We start from the raw sequence: 23,507 nt of genomic DNA, 5'->3' as shown, positions 1-23,507 counted from the left end.
TTGAGGAGTCCGGAGCCGAACAAAAGCAGGCGGCGAGGGCCGGAGCGGTGCGCGCAGGCCCGACGCAGGGGGGGGCCAGCCAGCCCCGAACGCGGCCCCAGGGTGGGGGAAAGTTTGGAGCCCTCCCCCGGTGCGCGGGGGCTCCGCCGCGCTCCGGCCGCGATAGCTCCGGCGCTGCCATCGTGGGCGGCCGCCCCGCCGCGGCCAGCGCTGCCGCCGCCGCCGCCTCCTCCCCGGGCGCAGCCCCTGCCCCCGGCCCGCCCGCTGCCTCCCCGGCGCGGGGCTGAGCTGCCCTGCTTTTGGAGTCGCCGCCGTTTCCCCTCCCTTCCCCGGAACCCCCCCTTTTCCCTCCCTCCTCCTTCCCTCCTTCCCTCCCTCCCTCCTCCCTCCCTCCCTCCTCCTCCTCCTCCTCCTCCTCCAGCAGCCAAAGGGATTTTTTCCCCTTTCTTTTTTCTCTCTCTTTTTTTTTTTTCCTTCCCTCCCCCCCCCCCTTTCATTTTTCTCCTCCTCCTCTTCCTCCCCGCCGCGGAGCCGGGCGCCAGCGTGAAGGATAAATAAAAAGCGAAGAGGAAGAGGCTGGGGAGGAGGAGGAGGAGGAGGAGGAAGAAGGGGGGGGAGGAAAGAAGAAGAAGAAAGCGAGCAAGAAAAGAAAGCGAGGAGCCAGGCGGCCAGCCCAGCCGCGCCGCTCCCGGCAGCCAGGGCAGGAGGCGGCGGCGGAGCGGGGCCGGCGGCCGGCGATGGATGACCAGCCGCGGCTGATGCACACGCACAGCGGGGTGGGGATGCCGGGGCACCCGGGCCTGTCCCAGCACATGCAGGATGGACCAGGCGGGGCGGAGGGGGAGGCAGGCAGGAAGCAGGACATCGGAGACATCTTACAGCAGATCATGACCATCACGGACCAGAGTTTGGACGAGGCGCAGGCCAGGTGAGAGCGGCGGGGAGCGGGAGGGGGGGCAGGTGCCGGGAAGTTTCCCCCGCGCCCCGGCCCGGCCTTTGTTGTCCGGCGGGGGGAGCGCGCCCGGCCGCCGGAGCATCGGCGGACGGGGGTGCTTGCTGCTCCTGCTGCGGAGAAATGTGGCGAGGGAGGAAGGGGAAAAGAAAGGGGACCGGTTAATACCCCCCCACCCTCCCCTCTCCGTTTATTATTTCCTATCTTTCTCCCACCTCCCAACTTCGGGGCGGTTTCGAGGGGTCGCCGCGCCCGCAGTCTCCCCCTCCCTCCATCCACAAACTGGGCCTGGCTTTTCCCAGCCTTTTTGGGGTGGGGGGGTTTAACTGCGGAGGGCCCTCGTGGTTGGGGCTCCACTCCGGGCTCCTCCGAAGGAGCCATCAAGTGCTGCCCCGCTTTCAGGGCTTCTAATAATGTTCTTTCTTAGGCCCCTGTAGTGGTGTTATTTTTTTCAGCGCGTTTCTGCGCTTTGAAGATGCTCATAGAAGCTTTGCCTTTTTTCTTTCTTTTTTTTTTTTTTTTTTTTCCCTTAATTGCAGATGTATTTGAAAAGGAAAAAATAAGGCTGTAAGAGCCGGTATCTGAATTGCCCTGAGCTTCGGGGAGTGCAAACCTAATGCGCACCTTCAAAGGCACTACCAAAAGTTCAGGGAGGGAAGGAAAAAAAAAACCAAACCTCAAATGAAGGGATTGGAGCAAAAAAGTTGCCCTGAATTGCCTGGGTTATACTTGATATTTCTTCTGGGCTGCAAAGCTGCTTGGTGTGTTGTCCTTCCTCCTGGTATTTATGCCCCGAGTTGAAGCAGATTGCTAGAATACATTGTTCCTGGAAAAACGCACCGCACGGCCCCAAAACTCGCTGAAGAACTTGCAGGAGGATAAAAGTACCCCAAACCTCAGCTTCCATCATCCCTGCCTCCACAGTTTCTCTAGAGCTCCTGCTTACCAAAAGGCTCGTTGTAGGGTTGATCTTATTCAATTTCTTATGTTCTTGCAGGGCCAGAGTAGCTTGGAGGAGGAGGAGGAGGAGGAAATCATTCACTTTCTCCCCGGCCAGACCCGGGGCAGTGAGGGGCTCTTCCTTTGGAAAGTTGCAGGAATCGTGTGTGTTCCTGCCTGGATAATTTAGTGTAGTTAATCAAATCAATAAAACCAAAGCAGAACAGAGCTAGGAGAAGGCTTTATGGGTTTGCCTTGCTGGTCTATTTCAGCTGCTTCCTCACAGTGCCTTTTTTATTTTTTTTTATTATTATTATTATTTTTAATTCTGAGCTGGCAAACACGGTTTATTTATCAATAACATTTGGCTTTGCTTTTCCTCCTTCCGTCCTACTATTGCACGGTTGTTTTGCTGCCTCTTTTTTTTCTTTTTTGCTTGTTTGTTTTTTTCCTTTTTTTCCTTAATTAAGTTTTTGGAAGATGCAAAGTGCCAGCATTATTTGTAAGAGGGCCCTTAGAGCGTATGTATGTGATTTGCGTATGCCCAAATGTCTGCGCCCATCTGGGTGTGCTGATAAGGGAGCGCTGTGGTTCTGCAAGGGTATATACCTTTGAGAGACTTCATCAGATATATAAATCTTTTTAACATGTTGTGGGTGGTGGGGTAAGTAGTGTGAATGTTTGCCAGATGTTCACATCATCTTTCGCGTGTAATTTTGGTTGGTAAACAGAAATCCCCGTAACCGGTGCCGGATAGCAACAGCCCTGTGTGCAACTGAACCCTTGGCTAAATCACCCTCTGGCTCAAGAGAAAAAATTAAATCACGCTGTTTCTTTGCCTCGGCGGGCGCGTGGTGGGTTTTAAAACCAGCCAATTAAAGCGCCCCCTCCCCAAAGTCTCTCCTCAAAACCCACAGGAGAACGGTCAGCTCTGGAATAACAGCAGCCAAAAGGAGCAGCGTTGAATAGCATTCCCTCCCCTTCCCAGAAGCAGCCGGCTGTGATTTTTTTAATGTGTTTACTGTCCCTATTGTAAAGAATTAAATTTTAACACCTGCAAATAAGCTGGATGTAAGTAGCATGGAGACAGAGGAATGGGGTTCTCTCTCCATGTGTCTTCCTGTGCTCCACGTTGGGCGCTGAAATTCCCTGAATTGACAGCTCTAAGCAGGGGATGTTTCCAGCACAGGGGCAAGGAGGAGTTTATTTCCCCTCTGCCTCACAAATAAAGCACATGGCCTGGTGTAATGTTGGAGGTGGAGGACAGGGAGAGCCCAGTGCTGTGTATTGAACAAGACAGTTGATCTGGGCTTGGCTCCCAAAAGCTGCTGGCTCTGCCGTGGAGCATCGCCTGCCTCGCACCGGCCGTGGAGCTGCTCGGTGGCAAAGGAGCTTTTTCATTCCTAAACTGGTGACATTCATGTCCCCTGCCTTGGGTAGGTGGCTGTTTGCAGCACTGGGGGCTCAAAGCTGCCCTCCCTGCACCAGCCAGAATGAATTTGGAAAGTTGCTCCTCATGACATCCTGAGCTCACCCTCCCCTCTTTTCTTTTCTCTCCAGGAAACATGCTTTAAACTGCCACAGGATGAAGCCGGCGCTTTTTAATGTCTTGTGTGAAATCAAAGAGAAAACAGGTAGGAAATCAATGCTGTTGGTTTTGTGCTGTTTTTCTTTTTGTTCTTTGGGGATTTTATTCCCCAAGTTTGTGTCCCCCCCCACCCCAATGCAGCACTATTTGAGTGGGGAGAAATAACTCGTTGGTATTTAATGCTTCTGGCAGTGGACTTGCATGATGTGGTTTGTGTCTAGAAGAGAAAATATCGTGGTTTAATTTCTATTGTATAGCCTTTCTTTATTTATTGCTTTTTCTGGGGAGAAAAAAAAAAAATCGACCCCCTTGCAATTTCGGTCTTGCTCTAGTTTCTTCTCTAAGACATGGCACTGCTTAAAAAACAAAAAACAAAAAAAAAAATCTGAATGCAGAGTGGGTGTGTGGGAAATAATCCCAACAAAATGAAACTGTGCAGTTTTATTACCATTAGTATTCAGGTAAACACAAAGGTTTCTTACTTTTTTTTTTAAAGAAAGAGTTAAAATGCTCTTGTCTGCCAATCATCCAGGCTAGCTCATGTAAGAGCGAGTTGTCAGTTGCCTTTAGTGAAAGCAATATATTAGATTGTTAGTTACTTTAGGGTACTGTTGTTTTATGGCATGGGGTGTTCTCAGGCTTCTTTAGAAGCTAATGGCATGAGAGCGTTGGTTCTGCTGTTTCCCACTTTCCAGACCTCCTACCATGTACTAACACACTTATAACACATCCCAGGGGGGCATTTAAATTTTAAAAGCAACAATTAAAAAATAGCAGTCATCAATCAAGGGTGATCTTAAACAACAGATGCTCAGGGAAGGACATTTAGCAACATGCACCACTTATTTATGTGTTTGTTGGAATCTCTTTTTTTTTTTTTTTTGGATGTAAATGTAAAAAAAAAAAAAGTGGGGGGAATGATGGAAATTTGGGGGTTGGTTCATCTCTCCTGTTGGCTTTCTGAGCTGGCCAGAGTTGATCTGTGGGCTTTCCCAAGCCGCCGTAGCTGCCTTGTTTTAGCACGCTGCAAAGTACTTGACTTTTCCCCCCCTTCCCCCTCTTTACAACAAGGACTGAAACAGTCAATAATTCATATCTAAGCCATATAAGCAAGGGCATGACATGAATGAAAGTGACAATAAATATGATTGCACACCCAGTTGATATACATTGATAGTTACACATAAAAGGGGAGCAGCTTTCAGAAACCTGAACTGGGTCTTTTCTTTTTTTCCCTTGTTCTTAAATATATATACCTAAAACCTCCCAGCATGAGCAGCTGATTGAAAATACAATTACTTGACTCCTGCAATATATATAAAATGACTAAGAGGGCCCTTTGTTAAGCGTTGTTTGTGCAGCGTGTAGCCCAGACAAAGCACCTACCGATGGCATTCGGCTCTCCCGAGTCCTCCCGGCTGCGGGGCCGCCTCTCACCTTCCCGAGGAGTCCTTCCCTACAGACTTCCCGCAAGAACCAGCAGTGAGTTTGGTATGGGAACCTCCAAACTCTTCTTTTGCTGTAATATAAGAGAGTCTGTGTAGAGAGAAAGGTTCAGGATTTTATAACGTTCCCCCACTCTCCTCCACAAAAAAAGGGAGCCCCACCGAGTTCCTTTCCCTCTTTTCTCTTTCTGCTTTAATTTTGTGTGAGCCAAGGAACCTTTGCCTGTCTCTTCTCTAAGTGTGTTTGATGCTGTATTTGATGCTCCATGCGTTGCCTGTGCAGGGACACTTTTTGGCTGGGATAACTGTTTAATCCCAACTCAGCTTCTCTATCAGCGAGTGGAGTGGCAAAGTTAGGGAACAAGGAATCTGCTGGGACGAAACTTGGTGGGGAAAGCCAGGTGGGCTCAGGGATGCTGTGAGGTCCCGGTGAGCTGGGGAGCGATGAGGAGCTGTGCATAGCCACAGTGACAGGGTGTGATAATTCCTGTCTGCTAAGGAAAATGGAAAGAGATGGTATAGAGTGAAGCATGCTGCTGGAAATAAGGATATTCAGGTGTGAGCTGGGGCTCTTTTACATTTTTATAAATGCTGTTTGTTGGTGTTGTGCCTGGATTACTTGGCTTATGGGGCTGTGCTATGGAGGTCTCCAAAGAGGTTGACTCAAGATGGCTTTTGGAGCGTTGTTTATCTACCCTTGGATATGTTTGCGGTGAATTCTTTCACTTTGCAAATTCAAAGACCTCCTCCCCTCTCCCCCCCATCTGCATCCCCAAAAGTCACACTTCATAAGAAGGCAAACAGCCAGATGGTTTCGGTTTATTTTTATTATTTTTTTTTAATCCTTGCTTTGTGGGCCCAATGCTAGGAGGAAGTTTGCCTTGTTTTTTCTGGGGCCGAGGGTACCGCCTGCGTCTGTTTGCTTACCCCTTCCTTGCGGGCAGCGGCGTGAAAGTTGAGCCAACTTCTCGCTTCCCACTTTCCATTTAGCTTCCCAGATTTTTGCATGTGTGGCGTTTGAAATCCTGGTGATTGTTTGTGGTCACTGGTGGGTGTTTGAAAGTGCGTGCGTACATCTTCCCCCCGGCGTTATGATGTGCAGAAATGTGCGTTCGGTTACCCCGCTGCCTGATTTAAGTGACTCCAGAGCCTTACAGAGACTTTACCACCATCTCTCGCAACATTATGGCTACTATTTCATAGTGTTAACCTTGTCTTGAGCAAACCCAAAGTGTCCATAAAGTTCTTACAAAAACAGGTCATCTCTACTGGTCAAAGAGTCGCCTTTTGCATTTGGGCTCTTCAGTTATTTTAAAGTATTTATTATCACTTAAAAAAATTATAATGATTAAAAAAAAAAGCTCAGGGGGTTGCTTTTTGCCTGCAGACCTTTGGGGTGATATCTGTTTAAAAGTAATAAAAGTTGAGAGGTCTGATCCAGGCAGGAGTATGTAGAGGAGGGAAAAAATTGCTGCTTAAATATACATCGAAGTTGTCGGCGTTCATTTGGTGTGTTTTCACTTGCTGTTGGTCGCTTTGTTGCGAGGGAAGGGGCAGGACTGCCTTCAAATGGCTGGCTGGCTGGCTTTTTGGAATAATAATTATGGAAATGGGAGGCATTGTTGTCCTAAATACAATTGATTCCTCCATCAATAGGGATTGAAATCGGAAATTGCATTCCTGATTTATAAAAAGTTTGAAAGCAGTGGTAGGGTCTCTGTCTTTATGGCTGTTTATTTTTTTTTTCCCCTTGTTTTTTTTCCCTCTCTCTTGGTATGTTTTTTTTTTTTTTAAGCTGCTCTCTGCATGAGCAGAATAGCTAAGCAGAAGAATCAGGCAAGGCGTACGCAGACGTGGGGTCCTTGGATGGCAAACTGGAAAATATCTGCTGTCAAAATGCAGCAGCATCTATTTCAGCTGTGAGCCTTTCCCAACTCCCATCTCGTTCGGCGGGGACCGGTGGGGAGAGGCTGAGCACAGGATATATGACCATTTAATCTGATTCCTCCTCCTTAAGAGCTTTTCCCATCGTTTCACTTTCTCCGCTCATTTGGGGGAGGTGAGGGCATCGGGCAAATTCTACTTCTTAAGAAGATCCTGACTTTGCATTTGAAATCTCACAATTTTTATTTTCTTACCCTGCTCTCTCTCCTGTGTTGAAGGAATTCAGGATTAAAAGAAAAATGTAGCACCAATGGGGGGGATTTACAAAGTGGAATATTTATAGACAGGAGTGATTAGCCGTGCATTTGTTGTTGAATAATGGGTTTGTTGGTTTTGTTATTTTTTTTTAAATTTTAGAACATAATAGCTATATAAGGTGCCTCTTAGCTACCTTTCCCGTGCATTATCTTCACCAAACTTAACTCAAATCATATCTTTGGAGGAGGTAGAATTTTTCCCCTTCTTCTCTTCCTTAACACCCCTTTGTTCTCTCCAGCTCTGTGTTCAATTAACACCCCCATTGCAGAAGTGTAGTCTATTTTTTTTTTTAATGTCTGTTACTGTATTTCACTTCTGACACCTCTCTTATTATTCTTGCCTGCTATTTCTCTTTAATATAGCAATTATGATATGGGGTTTCTTTTTCTTCCTCCCTCCCTCCCCTCTTTTCCCCATGCCCCAAGTAAAACCCCACGAGGAGCAGTATGGGGAGAAGAGGGGCAGATGAGGTGTGTGCAGTGCTGGGATTTTTGGGGTGTGGGGCAGAGCTTTAGCAGGGGTACACTGGCAAGCCCAGTGCCCCTTGGCTCAAGCATTCCTCCCAGCAGGATGGGGCAGCTTGCTTTCCTTCCCTCCAGCCCTTCCCCAGGGTATCAAATCCTGCCCTCCTCCTTATCCTGCCTTTCCACTGAGGAGGTTTCCCAAGGCGCAGGAGAGAGTTCAAAACCCCGATTTGAATTTCAATGCAATTCTTGCACCTAAGGCATCATTCTGCTGCTTGGAAAGAAAGCTCATCAGGAAAGTGCTCAGTCCTCCAGCCCTGCAGGATCCGGGTCCTTGCTCAGCTTGCTCAGCTCTGGGCAGGTCCAGCCCTCTCCCGGCTGCTCTCCCTCCTGCCCTTCAAAGGGGAGGAAGCCTTTGCTTTGATATTTGTTATTACTGATTTTTTTTTTTTTCCCTTCCAGTTGAAAGGCTTTGAAGGCAAAAGTGATGTTTTTCTCTCAGTGCCAGGCAGAGTCTGCAGGGTCCCTGGTGTGGCTGCCCTGGGGGGAAGTGAAACATTTTGGGAGAGTGGGGCCTCCAGCCCAATCCACACTGCCTGAGGAAGCCTTGCTATAACTCACAATTAAATTGCTTCCAGAAATCTGATGTCTTCAAGGGGAAGGAGGGGAGGGAATGTGCAAGGGACTGGAAGATAGGGATGGTTTGGTAGACCTTTTCTTGGTGGAGGAGTGCTTACCTCTGGGACTGGAAACCAGCCATCCTGATGGGAGGTGGGACATGTCCCAGTAGGTCCTGGCAGCTGGAAGAAGCAGGGTCTTGAGGGCTGGACCTGTCTCTAGAACAGTTTTCTGGGCTTTTATCTTCCAGTATGGTGGTGTCCATCAGGGCTCTGCTGGCGATGGGTGGCTCTTGGAGGAGCATGCTTGCGGGCAGGTTTCTCTTTTTTACTTTTAATTTCATATTTTCTTCTTCTCCCCTGGTAGCATGTGGTTGGAGCTCTTTGAATGGAGCAGGCTTAATTAGTTTAATCAAAATTGGCCTCCTGCAATCCTCCAGGGGAGGAGGTGGGATGAACAGGGCTGCCAGTGGGCTCTTCTTCCCACCTCCTCTCCCTCAGCCCTGCCATCAAAGCAGAGAAACCAGGGCTGGCTCTGGCATGAGGGACTCCCCACAATTTGGGGTGTACAGGAGCAAACCTTTTGCTTTTTATTTCAAAGCTTGTTTTTTATGGGTGCCTGATCTTGAGCAAACTTTGTTGTGATTGTAGCAGGGGAGGAAGGTGCACTTGGAGGGTCTGCTGTGTCCTGTTGCTCCCAGCCCCATCTGTTTTTTCCTGGGAGATGGATGAGCCAGTCTTCCAGCTCTTGATCCTCATGCTCCCAAGTTTCCAAGCCTTTGCTTGCACTGGCCTCCCAGGTTTTGGGTCCAGGGAAGGAGGGTTCCTGGAAACAGCCCACTCCTTGGGTAATTCCTGCTGACAGCACTGAACCAGGCACAGAGAACATATCTGCGTTCACTATTAATGCATGCTGGAAAAATACCTGTATTAACCAGATGTGGGCATAAACAGCAGCTAACCAGAGCATTCTCTTCCATAAATGTTGGGTGTTTTCCCTGCTACCATGGGTCTCTCTGCAGTCCATATCCCCTCACCTCTGCATGATCCTGGCAGCAGTCAGTTTGTGGGTGAGTCCAGGGAAAGAGATCCTGTTATTGGGCCTTGTAGCTCCAAATGAGAAACTCAGAAGATCTTTCAGACCTAAATTTCTCCTGGGAAAAGTGGTTCAAGTTCCCTTATTTGAGACCTGCAGAGGGATTTCCTCCTTGGAGCGCTGAGTGTCTGCAAGCAGAGCTTTTCTAAATGCTCTCAAATGTGAGATTTATTCTTGTTAGCAGGACTGGTGCCGGCCGTGGGTTTGAGGGCAGCGGTTGTAAACAAAACACAGAGAAACTCTGAGACAATTTCATCATGGTTTGTTTTTTTTTTCGTCACAAGGAAATTACTGCATGCAGCAATCCTTGAAGGGAGTAGGGTGGTGGTTTAAACATAAATGGGTTTGTTTGCAGTGAGATATAGTAGGCTGTGCTGCTGCTGGTGCTTCTGCTGAATCAGAGCTGTGGATTTTGGCAGGGAGAAGGGAGGAAGACGGGATTCCTCGTCTGCCTTTGCTTCGGCACCTTATTCCCCAGTTCCTCCTTTAATCTTGGAACTGCTGCCTGCTCTGCAAAGGCTTTTGTGATCTCTTGGAAATCTGCTGAGAAACATTTTACTACTACCTTTCTTTCCTTCTTGTGCTTGGAGCTGGGGTGCTTTGGGAGACAGGAGAGCCTGTCTTGTCTGCCCTGTGCACTACAGGGCTGGTTTGTAGTTGATGCAAAATATGAGAGCCCAATAGGAGCGGGGGCTGAGTTTTCCCCTGAATATGTGCTATTATCTGTTTTCCACCTTTTTTATTATTTGTAATTTTTTTTCCTTCCTGCTTTGCATTCCTATGGCAGTGAGTTTCTCTGGTAACGTATTTTGCTTTGGGAGTTGCTGTGGGGAAGGTGGGCTGCACAAAACTGGCTCCACGGCCCCCAGAGCAGGATGCCCACACTTTTGGGCTGAGTCTTCAGGCGTTTGGGTGCCATGCAGGGAGAAGTGATGCTCCCTTGTGCTGCAGGGATGTGCCCTGTACAGCGCCTAGCACAGGGGGACTCCGTGCTGGGTCAGGGTTTGGAAGGAGGTAATGTGATTTACAGCAATGGATCTGGTTAATAATCTCCAGCAGCTTCTGTATACTCAGGGGCTGCTCGTATTCCCAGCCAGGTGTTTGCAGACCAGATCAATATGGCCCTATTTGCATGGGGCTGTCTGTAATCTAATAAACCAACCTCAATCTGCATCCTTTGCTTTTCCCAAACATCCATCGGGTCCTGGTCTGGCGAGTGTTGCCCGTGGTGGGAGAAGGTGTTTGTGAGCACTGCCTGGCTCCTGGGCTGCCATCCTGGGGTCATACATGGCAGCTCAAGGCTGCACTCTCTGCCAGAGCCCAGGCTGTGTGAGCACCCCAGATTTTTATGTGTGCATGGTGCTTTGCAGCATGACCACATCCCCAGAGTGCCCCCAAGGCATCAATATTGGGGGTTTTCAATGTGAAATATACATTGCTTTTGGGGAGCATCTGCTGGGAGCTCCCTTGGAAACCAAAGCTGATGGTTTTGTGGGCTGGATGGTCGGCAGCTTCTGCTCAAAACTGCCTCGGAGGTGCTGCATCCCCCAGTGACTTAAATAATCCAGGGTGGCGGGTGCTATAGGGATAAATTACAGAAAGCTGTGGCCTGAGGAGGCTGTGGACTGAATACATTAGTGTGTGTTGTCAGGCCAGGCTCAGGAGGGACTCAGGTGATGCTTTCTCCCAGTGCTGGGAATCGCTTGGCCTGGAATTATTGATTTGCAACTGTGTCAAGTCAAAAAAAAAAGGAATAATAATATCTCTTGGCCTTGTGTTTGTGAGCTGTGCCCCTGTATGTGTGCATATATATATATTTTTTTTTTTTTCTGAGCTGGGACAGAAAGCCACTTCTCCTGGCTCCTTTTCCTGGTGGTGAAGGCAAGGCAGCCAGGGAATGGACAGCCCAGTGGAGGGTTTGGCTGCCAGGGAAGCCGTGCCTGCCGAGGAGCAGAGTGCTGCCGGTGATGCTCTGCGTTTTGGGGAGCCACCACGGATAATAGAAATCCCCTGTGACACCTTGAGGGAGCTGTACATTGTCACTGTCCCCTCCCTTCCCAGCCTTTTATTTATAGGAGAAGCCTTACCCAAAATAGCTTTTTTGCTTGCCCTAAGCTGATGGGCTCTTTCCAGTCCCCTCCTTTTTTTTCCCTTAAATCTACTGATAAATGGAAAACCCTCGGAAGAGCCAGTGCTGTGAGGAGCTGCTCTAATCTAAAATGATAACTTTGCCATTTTACTTCAGCCTTGTTGAAAAATGAGCAGAGCTGCTTTGCAAGGGGGATCAGCCTGCTTAAATGCTGGTGCCGGGATTTTTGTTTCTTACCCGAGTACAAGCCTGGAAACTCAATTCATCATTTCCACGTCCCATTTTTGGTTTTGCACAACCTGGCTGGCCTGCCCATCCTCGTTACCAGAAGAGGAAAATCAAGTTTCTCTCCTGGTTGGATAACATTTTCAAATTCCAGAGTGATGTCGATTAGCAGAATTAGCAGTGGCAGGTTACCCAGCAAAAATACCCTTCCAGTTGTGAAGTGTTCCTTGCTGGTTGCTGCTTCTTTCCCAACTCCAGCGGTCCCGATCTCAGATATGTCTGCACGGCATGGAGATTTTTCTCTCTTAACTCAGTGCAGTTGTTTCCTTTTGACATTTGATATTTACAAGGCTGGAGCCAAACTGAAAGTGAATCTGCCCATAACTCTACTAAATGTGCCTTTCTAATTTCAACATTAATGTTTCAAAACCCAAGCTGCTGGTGGGTGTACCTTTGCTTGTTTACACACATCTTTTTTTTATTTTTTTCCTTGTGCTGTGATTCTCTGGTGGAGCATTAGGAATGATACAATACCTGGAGCCTCTGCATGGATTGTTCTCTGGCTTTCAGCTGTAAATTTGGCTTTTAACCCCTAAGTCTCTAATTTTAAAAGGTTGGAAGTGTTTTAGGTTAGTGGTTTTATTTTGTTTGGGAGGAGCCTGCTTATATGCAAAATTATTATTGTAATACATGATTCATTACAATAATATTGCACGAATTTTTAATAATATGATTGCAATATTGCAATAAATTGCAAAAATATTATTTCAAATACTGTGATAACGTGATGAATTTGCAATACTCTGGTTATTGCAAATCTCTAGACAAAAGGCTAGAGATTGCAGTTCACGGGGTAAAAGGAATTAGCTGGAAAGAGTTGTGGCTGTCAGTCCTGACTTGATAGCACAGGACACAGCCCTTCCCCCGGTAGCTTTAGTGTGGAGCTGGTGCTTTCCAGAAGAGTGCTTGTTCACATTTAGGAGAGTTACAGGCATTGGGACACGCTGCATGGTTGGAAGTGTTTTGAGGCGTTTTTGACCCTTGCTTTGTAGGGGTCTCCTCTTTATTTCTGTTACAGATTCACGAGGGTGCAGCGTGGTGCTGTGCATGTGCCGCAGAGAGTGAGGAGCCGCTCCCGGAGCGGTTGCGTGTTTGCGGGGAGCAGGTGGCAGGAATGGTGTTTTCACTGAATGTATTATTCCCCTGGAAAATCCTGGCTGTTAGATCTGGTCAGCAGATGTGAAGTGTCGATCGCTATCGGTGGTGGGAAGGCACTTGCAATATACTTTGCTAATGGAGAAGAACCCGAGGAGCAATTCCCTGATTTACGCTTTCGGCGATGTGAAATGAAACCGTCTGAAGCGCTTTGCTCGGCGAACTCGTAGCAGACCACTTCTTCCTCCCTACTTGATGCAGATTTTTCCAGAGAGGCTGTTTCTTGGCTCTGTTGCTTGGTGGACAGAGGTGGCTGGGAGGCATGGACCCCTTAAATGCATCTGGAGGTGCAGAGCATCCAGCATGGGGGAGCAGGGAGCAAGCAGCGCCCGCTGTAGCTCAGTCCAAAGCCCCGGTACAATTCTGTCCCCAAGTGGCTGAAAAGGTCATTTAGCGCAAGAGCAAACGTTTATTTTTTTTCATTCCCTCAAATAGTGAAATTAGCATCCCTCCTCTGCCACAGGAGCTGCTGGAGGGGGCATCCTGAGAAGGATTATAGGTAGGAGCGCCTGGGCCTGGGCTGCTCCTCTCCCGAAGGTCCCTGGCTGCTATTTGCACATCCCAGTGTCTGACTGCGGCTGGCATTTCCCCCGTTTGCTGGAATTTACTTTCTGCCTGGCGAGGGCATTGGGTAACATTTGCACACCTGGGCTGCTTAAGCTGCAGAGGGGCTGGGGGGATGTGTTGGAGAAGGTCAGGGGTCTCTGCTTTCCTTATGGGCAAGAGGGAGCAGGGAGAGCAGCTGTTGGTGCTGTGTCCTCTCCAGAGGCAGCAAGCAGGAGGGGGAAAATAGTGTTGTGTAATGTCACAATATCTCTGCAACAATCTGGACCCGCTCTGATGTTGGGTGGCTGCAGGCTTGGCCCTGGCTCTCAGGAGCTCAGACCCTGCTGGGTTTCCTCTTGTGGATGGATTGGATGGGCAGTGGGTGCCTGGTTGGTTTTTATTGTGGTGGAGGGAGCTGTTTCCTTTTGGATAGGATTGCAGTCTGGCAGGTGCACAGCCTGGGGTGGGAGTTTTTCTTAGAAATAAAGTCTTCTGCGCCAGGTCTAGAAAGTCATGGGATCCTCACCTGTGGGCTCTTGATGGTAAGGATGTGCAGCAGCACAATGGCATGGCTGGAGGTTGAGAGGCTATCCCAAGGGCAGACTGGAATTGTTTACCATGAAAAACTCATAAGTAGCATGGAAGTAGGTAGGCACAGCAGAGGGTGCTGGTAGGGGAAGTCCTTGGTCTTTCCCTGTGTCCTGAGGCAGTTGCAAATCCGCAGAGGTAGAAGGGCATATTTTTATTTCCCTTTCCCTGATGTTTTTGGCTAGGCCTTGCAGATGTCCTTCTGCACAGGCAGCATATCAAGGGTTCTGAGAGCCAGGGGCCGGGACAGAAAGTGAAGCCCGTGGTGCCACAGTGCTCCAAGACCCTGTTGGGAGCAGCGGGCACGGCTGGCAGAGCATGCTGATGCTGCGGGCAAGGGCAGCCCGTGGACCTGCTGCATCATCCTGGGCTGGGATTGGGAAAGGAACTGTGCAATTAGGAGAGGTCCCTGTGGTTTGTGTGTGAGAGGAGCTCCATTAGGGTAATTTTTAAGCTGCTGTTTAATCAGAAGGCAGTCTGCTAGTAAGAGAGGGAAATGCTGGTTGGTTCTGTGCTTGTGCTGCCTCCCCTCTTCCTGGTTCCTTTTGCCTTTTAATTGCTTTTGCTTCACCCTTTATATGCTATACCCCAGAGGCACCCAGGTGCTCATCAGCACCATTGGGTAGTGCTTTCCAAGGATTTCCTTGGCCTCTTGCCTATTGTGTGTAGTGTATCCTGCTGCCTTCCTCTTGCTGCATCTCCTCCCTGTGCACAGGCACTGGTCCTGGGTCTGACCCTGGTCAGGGATGGCCCTTGTAGGTTCCTGAGGGAAGCCAGTCCTGATGGCTTCGTGAAGAGCTCCTAAGAGTCAGCAAGGAGCATGGAGGAGACCTAAATGAAGAACAAATGAGAACCATATAGAGACAAATGGGAATCAGATTTAGGAAGCAGACGAGACAACCCTTGGAAGGGGCAGGGGGCATGTTTGCTTTAATCAGTCTCCTTGGGTTTCAAGCAATAATAAAGCAGATTTGTTTTCTTTTCCCTTCTTTTCCCCAGGCCCCACTTTTCCCCTCTGTTTCCTCTTGCTCTTCTCAAAACAGCCCTGGATTCAGCAGCACCAACATCTCCTTCCCAAGCTCTCACTGTCTACAAATAGGATTGCTGGCCAATCCAGTCAACATCCTGTCCATTTTCCCCCTCCTTCTGTCTGGTTCACACTGGTGGGAACTTACTGCCTTGAGACAGGCTACCTTGGCTGATCTGCTGGGTGCAGGTCCCTCCCACTGCCAGATGAACTTTTTGGACTTTCTGAAGCGAGCAGGAGAACAAACTCTTCCAAAAGTGCTGTGGTTTTCTTTGTGGAGTCGATGTGCCCTGGCATGCTCTGCTGTGTGCTTTAGAGGCAGTCCCCAGGGACTGGCCGTGCTTGGAGGAGATCAAAGTTTCTCCATCAGAGGTCTTGGGCAGTGCCTCTGAGATGCTTGAGTGACCTCCTCACATGTGCTCCTCTGGGATGGCTGCAAGGGAGGACTGTGCTTTCCCAGCCTTCCCAGGCAGGTTGGTTCCCTGAGAAATGTGCTGCCTTCACTTTTTTCTTCCATTTTTCCCTGGTCATTGTCTTGGTGCAGAGCTGGTGGATCTTGGGAGGGCTGGGGCTGTGCGTAGCTGTGAGTCAGTGAAGCTGAGCCTTTGATCTGTTCCACTTGCTGGTTTTGGTGGTGAGTTATTACCTTCCCAAAGAGGGAGGCATGACTGGAGCTGGGATTAGAGGTTGCTGTGACCATCTCTGCAGCTGTCCTGTGCTGGGCACCACAGAAGGGATGAGATTTCGCCCACCCTGAAAGGGAATGTGTGCCCTGCCTGCTACTGTGTACCTGCTTGGAGAGATCTCACCAGTGCCTTCTGCTGGGCTGCTGTGTTTGTTTTCCAGGTAGAGCTTTCTTGTGCAGAACTGTTTTTCTGTTTGCTGGTGTTTGGTTGAGAGACAAGGCATCTGGGGTCATCTCCAGCATGTTCCAGTATATTGCTTTCAAGTGCTCTCCTGGGTTTTGTAACCCCCATAGTCTCTGTTTTATGTAGGATTCCCCATCCTGCAGAGTACTTTCACCCAGTCTGCTGGGATTTCCACGGAAGGCTTGTGTTGAACAGCCTCCAGTATATCCCTCAGATTCCCAACTGCTCATGCCTCTGGCAGAGACTTCCAAGGTGGCAGAGCTGGCATTTCCAGCCAGCCTGTGGGCTGGGAGTCCCCTCTGGTGTTCAGTGGGTGATGCTGGTGCAGCGTGGTGGGGCGGTTTGTCAGGGACACCCTTCACCCAAGCAGGTCTCTCATGAGTTGCAGAGTTGCCTGTGCAGTTGGAATTGTTTTCCTGCCTGGCTTGGCACATCTTGTGCCAAGGCTTTGCCAGTCAATAATCCTCCACAAAGGCTGTGTCCCATCCCAGGGCAGACACCTTGGCTGCTGGACAAGAGCCATTCAGGAGAAGCTGTGTGGTGGCTCTGCTGCCCAGGAGGGGCTGATTTACCTAATGTCTGCAAGAATACCACGGGGCTTTCCAGTTGCAAACTGGTTTGGCTTAGCCCTGAAAAGAAGAGTGAGGCAAAGGAGCCAAGTGTGCCCTGTGGTGGCTTTTCCACATCCCAGAGGTCGCCAGGAGGGAAATCACTTCTGCCCCAACACAGCCTGAGCCTCCTCCCTTGCTCAGAGCAGCAGAAATCGTGGTTGTAAGCCTTCCCCCTGGTACGTGACTGTGCTGTAGGCAGTGTTCTCTCTCAGCTCCTCCAGGTGGGTGCCAGGGGAACTCACGGGTGCTTTGGTGCCCTGGCCCTGGCTGCATCCCAAAACTCCCTGCCCTGCACTGTATTTCATCTTCCCATGCTTCCCAGAGATCTCTGTGTGCAAAATACTTCATGTTGCTGCCAGCAAGCTTCCTTTTACCCGTGCCACGGTGGGGCTTTTTAAAAAATTTTATTTTATTAGGAAATTCCCATTTGGTTGCTTTAAAAAGCAAGCCCTTGTGGCTGGCCCCTGGCCCGCCGCTAACAGATTTGTTTGAGAAAAGGCTGCGCTGGCATCCTGCTTTATTGAACATGCCTCCTGGGAAGGCGGTTTGAATATCCTTCTGTCTCCTCGGAGCAGGGAGCTCTCAGGACTGCCTGCCGCCATGGGGATGGGGAATGCTCTCCTCTCCCTTTCCCTCCCACCCCTTCCCCTTGTTCAAGCCTCCTTTTTCTTTTTTTTTCCTTCCTTTTTTTTTTCTCTGAGGAGAGAGAGCGCTGTGCACGGTGCGTCCTGCTCCATGCGGCTTTTCTCTTTCCCCACGGAGTTCATCCAAAGTTCGTATCCAGACGATGAACAAAGTAGCTCAGACCTTTTCCTGACTCCTCACCCTTTGTCCTCATCACTTAGTGACAGACAGGAATCAAATGCCACAGACAGGCTGACGGGACAGGGCTGTGTGAAAGTCCTTGGAGGAGGAGGAGTGGAGCAGTGCTGCCTAGATGGGGGACTCATGTTTAAACTCATCTCCCCCTCCCTGGGGAAAGACCAGAGCTACTTTTACTTTGAAGGGCAGAGGGGAGGTGCAGTGTTTTATATATTTTTTTTTTAATTTTCTGTCAGAAACCGGATAAATTTTTAGCCACAATAGTCATAGGGAAGGAGGACCGGATGGAGTTAGGCTGAGTGTTTAGCACTGGGTGTGCCTCCCGTTGGGAGCAGGGGAAGGAAGGGGCTACAGGCCATTATGGATCACAGGGATGGAGGCTGCTGGCCTGCCTGCATCACCTCTCTGCCCTGGGGAGGAGGGGGTGCTGGTGCTGCAGCCTGACTGTTCCTAAAGGCTGGCTTGATCTTCATTTCCCTGGCTTTGGAGCTCTCCTCTGGGTACCCCCTGAGGGGGCAGAGAGCTGGGCAGCTGCCCAGGGTGGGCTTCTCCTTGCTGCCAAATCTGGGGAGGGACCAGACCTGGTGTTCTGGGTGCTCTGAGACTTACTTTGGCCTGTCAGGGAAAGGAGCAATTTAGCCTATTTGTTCATTAGCACTTGTCTAACTCATTCAGCTGTCAAGACTGGGATGACTCCTGGTAGGTATTTATCCTTCTTCCAGATGTCCTCCCCAGAATTCAACTTTTTTTTTTTTTTAATGGAAAATAATGACAAGTCCCAGACAAGGAAATGATGGAAGCACCTCATGGCAGAGATTTTGTGGAGGCTTTTATGGAAGCTGGGTTGGCTGTAGGCCAGATCTGGCAGAGTTTTGGAGGGTAAGGCTTTTAAGCATCCAGGGAGAGGAGCTCTCTACAAAATGTGTGGTGACCCTTTGTTCAGGCATGTTCCTCGAGAGGTGCTGTGATCCAGCAGATGTGCTGGTGCAGGGGCCACCCTCTTGTCAGGGAGATGTGAATGTCCCTTGCATAAACCAGCTCCATGGTATGAGGCACGAGTATGTCATTGGGAGGGAGGGGAAACACTGCTGTCAGAAAAGGACTTTGAAAGGACCATTTGCATTTGGTCCTTAGATCCTGGGAAGTGCTGTGGGTGAGAGGAGGTTCTCCTGAGTTCACTGTGCATGTGGAGACAGACTGCTCATGGCTTGAATGAGCAAGGTTAACCTTGTCTTCCTGTGTTGGCAGAGGAGAAAGAAAACTGCTCAGCAAGCCCCAGGACTGTGTTCCCCTGGGAAGTGAAGCGACCACCTCCTTGCCCCAAGGCATAGCAGGCTGAGCCTTTATCCCAAGCCTGGCTGTAGCATTCCACATGCCTCTGGCTGCTTTCCTCAAGCCCACGCTTGTGGGGGTCATCTTGGAGGCAGCAGGAAGGGGCCGGGGTGGTCCTGGGTTTGCCCTCTTTTGTTTGCTGATGTTGCAGAGCTTGCTGATCTGGGTCCTGGCCAGCGAGGCTGACTCACAGAAATCCTCTCACGAGTCTCCTACACCCTCCATTACCTGATCCGAGTGCTTCCTGGCGTGAAGGGAGCTGTGCATTTGTGCAGCTCGTGTCTGCCTCAGGCTGCTGTGGGCAGGGACCACAGCCTGGCTGGCCCTGTCACCCTCTGCACCGCTCGCTCCCATCAGTGGTGACCATCTTCCTGACCCCGCAGACAGTCCCTAGGTGTCTTTAGAGAGGCATTTGCTCTGCTTGAGAGGTCAAAGGAAAGACCTCCTTGCTCCTTTAGGAGGGGGGTGTGTGCGGGGTGGAGTCCACTGCCCCTTAGTTGGTTTTTGTAGGGCTGCTGCCTTCCTGTTCATCAAGACAAGTTGGACCTAGAGGAGGATTGTAGCAGTGAGGGAGATTTTAGTATCCCCAGGCTCCTTCCAGCATTCCCTATCTCTAATGGCAGTGGGTCAGCAGGAGGTGACCACAGTCGAGTCAGAATTCCCACGTTTGGTGCCGCAAATGCTGCGGTCCCTGTTGAGCAAAGGCGGGGGTGAAGACGCTCGCAAATCCCCTGCCCTGCAAGCTGGGCAGTCTCCTGGAGTTCCTGCCTTGCCAGTCGTGCTGTGAGGCTCTTTGCACGCAGCTTTACCTTCTCAGGGAAGCAGCTGGGGCACGTTCCCATCTGAAGCTGTGCCCCTGTGAGCTGCTCGGGTTGGCAAAGCGCTGCTGTTGCATCAGGCTGGGCTGTGCCCAGTAAGCTTCTCATGCCTGTGGCAGGAGCATCGCTCAGAATAGTTCCATCTTGTGTGGCTCCTCTGGGGGCTTGGGGAGGTCTGTGGGTTTGTGGCTTGTTTGCATGTGCTACACGTGAGTTTCAGTCCCCTGGGTCCTGCTGAGTTGCAAGATTTGGGTGTTAGGTGGCTTTGTGGCCTGTGGCTGCTAAGCTGTGTGTGATGTTGCGCAAGTGGTTTGCGTCTTGTGTGAAGTTTGCAGGCACTCTGTGGGGAGCTGAAGGGCAGGAACGTGTTGGTTTGGTACAATCAGGGAGTCACATCCCCACTGAAGTATGGAGCAAACTTCTCTGTGGGTTCCAAGGGGCAGCCTGACCTGGTTACAGTGGCAGGGAGGAATTTTTGGGGTCTTGCAAGCCATGTCCAGAGGCTCCCTGTTGTGTGATGGGGGCCATTGAAGGGCTTCAGTTGACAGATCCCTCGCAGAGAGGAGGGTCCTGGATGTCCCTGGTGCCAGAGGAGTGGAAGCAGATCTGTGCAGGATTGGAGATGGAGAAGCAGTGCTCTCCCCTCTTGCAGTGAGGTCATGCCAGTGGGGGGGTGCACTCCTCTAGGATGGTGGCTGAGGTTTAGGTCTCCCCTAGCCTGGGCTTCCCACTTGTGGGGCCTTGATGCAGCCTGTTGCAAAAAGAGGGAGGTGATGTCTTGAAAATGCTCTCCTAGGTGCCTTAAGCACTGAGGTTTTATCATCTTTTCAGCAGAGCTGGAGTCCCACTGCTGGTAAGAATTAGCCACTTGTTCGGGTTGCGGGCTCTCCCATAGGCAGAATTCTGTGTGCATGGGTACAGAATGAAATTTGGGCTATTGCAGGTTAGCACTGCTGTGTGCCTTGATAGATTCCCTATCCCAGTGAGTGTGGCAGTGTCCCCCGAGGTGGATGATGGCTTGCTGAGCCAGCCCCGAGCTGAGCTCCGCTGCCGTGTCCCCCTTGCCCGTTGTCTCCTCGCAGCAGAGCCTTTGTCAGGCGGCCAGGACCCCGCAGCCAGCCTCCCTCCAGTGCCAGCCATGCAGCGCTCAGGTCCTGGCCCCACTCCTTGCCTCTGCCCCAGCATTTATCAGCAACCTCCCTTCCCTCCCAGCCGCCAAATTCTTTCTCTGTGCCGTCATCCTCCAGCCAGAAGCCGCCCCATCCCACTCTCTCTCCCCCCCTCCCTCCGAAACCAGCCCAGAACTGCTAGGCAAACATTTTGCCTGTTGTTATTACAGTATTCCCATCTGCATACTTAGTCATAAACCCCTTTTAATTCCAGCCTTTTTCTGGGGTGGGGTTAAGAGTTCAAACCCATCATTTTTCTTTTGGGGCTGGAGGCTTACAAAAGCAGCCCGTGGCGAGATTGTTCTGTAGGATGGGGCCGAGAGTGAGTATAGGGAGAGGGACGGGGGGAGGGGGCTGCACACAGAAGTACTGGCTGTGCAGCCCCTCATCCCCAGGGAAGGCTTTGGATGAGGCTTGTGTGGGGCTGTCTGGGACAGGGGGTGCTCTCTGCCAGCCCCCCCTTTTCCCCTTCCAGCAGCTCCAAGCCAGAGGTGGATGTGGCTGGCCCCTTGGCAGGGAGGCAGCAAGTCATGCTGCTGCTGGTCTTGCCTCCTTTGCTGGAGTCTTTGGGTAATGGAATGCCAAAAGGAGAGTTCCTGACTGTGCAGGGAGAGGAGCAGCCCTGGGCCTGTGCAAAGGTCTCACCAGGAGAGCTGCCCAAGAGCAGCTTGATGTTGCTGATCCTTTAGTTATCCAACAAAGATTCAGAAATCAGTCAGGTCAAAATCATTCTGCCATCTTCTCGTTCACCTCCGCAGACACACAACACCTGCAACCTCCAGGAAAAACCTAAATAAAATCCCTTTTCCTCTTTCCAGAGCAACAGACAGTGGGTGATGGTTGTGAGCACCGTATTTGGCCTCACGTTCAAAGATAAAATCCGAGGAGAGAGGGTTCTGAATGGTTTTTTTGGGAGCAACTGAGGTAGCAGAGCTCAGTGAGGAACGAAGACCTTGGCAGAGAACAGTGAGGTGCTGGGAGTGGGTTAGCTTGGAAAGCATGATGGACTTCAGGAATTCTGATACAGGTCTGGAGGGGGGAAAAATAAAGGAAGTTAATAATTACCACTAAGAACTCTGACTCCCTTTGTCAGACTCTTTGCCCAGCTCTCCATGCCCTTACTTGAAAAGGCTGTGCCCTCCACACTTGGGGTAGTGTGGGTCCTGCCACATACACTCTGGCTGTTGCTGTGCTCACCTCCCACCCTATGCAGGCATCTCCAGGCTGGATGAGCCCAGATGTCTCTCCACATCTCCCAGAAAACACTGGGGTCCGTCCCTTGTGAGCCTACCTGGACGTAGTAGGTGGCTGTAGTAACAATTCCCTATTGCCTGTAGGGTGTGGCTGCTTTTAATTCCCTCTGTGGCAAGGGTTCCTAGGTGCTGGCACTTGCCACCAGCCCAGTGCTACCCCATGGTGAGGAATTCCTGCCCTCCCTTGGCTTCCCTGTGGCCTGGGTGGTGCAGGGAAGGCAGAGAGCTCTCAAGGGCTGTGATTAATTCCTGTGCAAGGTTTGGTGCCTGCATCCTGCCCCTAGAGCTGCTGCTGGACCCCTAGACTGGCTGCTGACCTGGGTCTGGTGGGAGATAATCCCTCCTTCCTCTTTGTCTGTTGCAGATACAACACTGCATCCCTGTGGGATGGGGTATGGACCAGTTATTGGTTTGGGGCTTGAGAGGCATTGCTATCTCCCTGTCTTTAGGCAGGCCAAGGTCTTTCCCTGCCCCCCTTCAAATTAAAAGGTCTCAAGGAGGAAAAGAAATAAGAATGTGCATTTGGGTTGACAGAAATGTTGTACAAATTTGTGCTGCTCAATTTCCCATCGTGTTTCAGTAAAGAAGAATCTCCTGCTTTGCTTTTGAGAAGCGTTAAAAAAGATGGAGGCGTCTCATGTTTACGTATTTGAAATTAAGTCTTTGCCTTCTTTATTAGAAGTATTTCTCTGAAATTTGACTTCAATTTTAAATTGCAAATACATTTAATGACAAATGCAGCGCTCAAGTGACACTGTTAAAAAAAATCCTGAAAGAACAGGTATTTGGGTAATTGTGTTGGAAAGTTACTGAAAGGCAGGAATGAAGAAACAACTTCCACTTCTCTCTACATCTCCCACCATTCCATCTGTGGTTGTTACCCCACATGGACTATGTGATGGTTTCTCTTTGCAGTTTTCCTGCCCCTTCCACTGATTGTCTTAGATGCTGAGGGTTTTATCTGTGACACTGTGGATATTGAACAGCCACAGGAAAATAATTTAAACAACATGCTCTGATTTTTAGTGGATCAGGTAGGAGCTTTCTTTAAACGTCCTGTGATCTTGCAGCTGTACCCAGGTGGTGGATCCCTGGCAGGATGAGTGGTCCAAATTTGCATCTAAATTATCTTTACTGCTTGATCCCCTAAATTGCACTTCTAGGTGGAGAGATTTTAAGTTTTCTTCCCTATGTGGATGCTGAACAGTTGTTAAGCTGCTGTAGAGGGAAGGAAGCTCGTCACACGAGAAATTTGGTTTTAGCCCCCATTAATCTCAGAGGCATTCATTCTGCTGGCCTGAACACTTGGGTCTCTTGATGTGATAAGCCTCAGCATGTGTTAGATCTGCACTTTTCTCTTTGCAAGTGCAAGGGTGGAAGGGGAAAGGTCCCGCTGTGAGCCAAAGCAGCTTGTGAGCCTTTCCACACGCCTGTGCCTGTGCGGGGAGCAGGAGGGGGGGCTGTGGTGGCTCCTTCCAGCTTCCAGCATGCCTGGGATTGTGTGCTCAGAGCACGGGGCTCTGCCTTCCTGGCCTCAGCCTGCCTGGCAAGCCACGGCTTGCAGGGCACGGCAGGTCCTGCACACAACCTGCCTTGCTCGCTGCAGCCTTCCCCGGCTTTGGAGGGGAGCTCACAACCAG

General features: G+C 50.2%; 1 protein-coding gene across 2 annotated transcripts in view; it reads left to right on the top strand.

Moving 5' to 3' along the window:
• Positions 1 to 473: 473 nt before the first annotated feature.
• Positions 474 to 23,507, top strand: part of PBX1 (PBX homeobox 1) — a 132,131-nt gene continuing 109,097 nt past the window's right edge. The window contains exons 1-2 of one of the 2 annotated variants that reach the window (XM_050977242.1): positions 474 to 928; positions 3,452 to 3,525. In XM_050977242.1, coding sequence (XP_050833199.1) covers positions 738 to 928; positions 3,452 to 3,525 — 265 coding nt within the window. In that variant the 5' untranslated portion in view covers positions 474 to 737. The remainder of the gene's footprint in view (positions 929 to 3,451; positions 3,526 to 23,507) is intronic. The other variant, XM_050977243.1, reaches the window with a different exon arrangement.

The sequence above is a fragment of the Serinus canaria genome, chromosome 8 (assembly GCF_022539315.1).
Source record: "Serinus canaria isolate serCan28SL12 chromosome 8, serCan2020, whole genome shotgun sequence".
NCBI lineage: Eukaryota > Metazoa > Chordata > Aves > Passeriformes > Fringillidae > Serinus > Serinus canaria.
The sequence above is the reverse complement of the archived record's forward strand: the minus strand, read 5'-3'. Positions and strand labels throughout refer to the sequence as shown.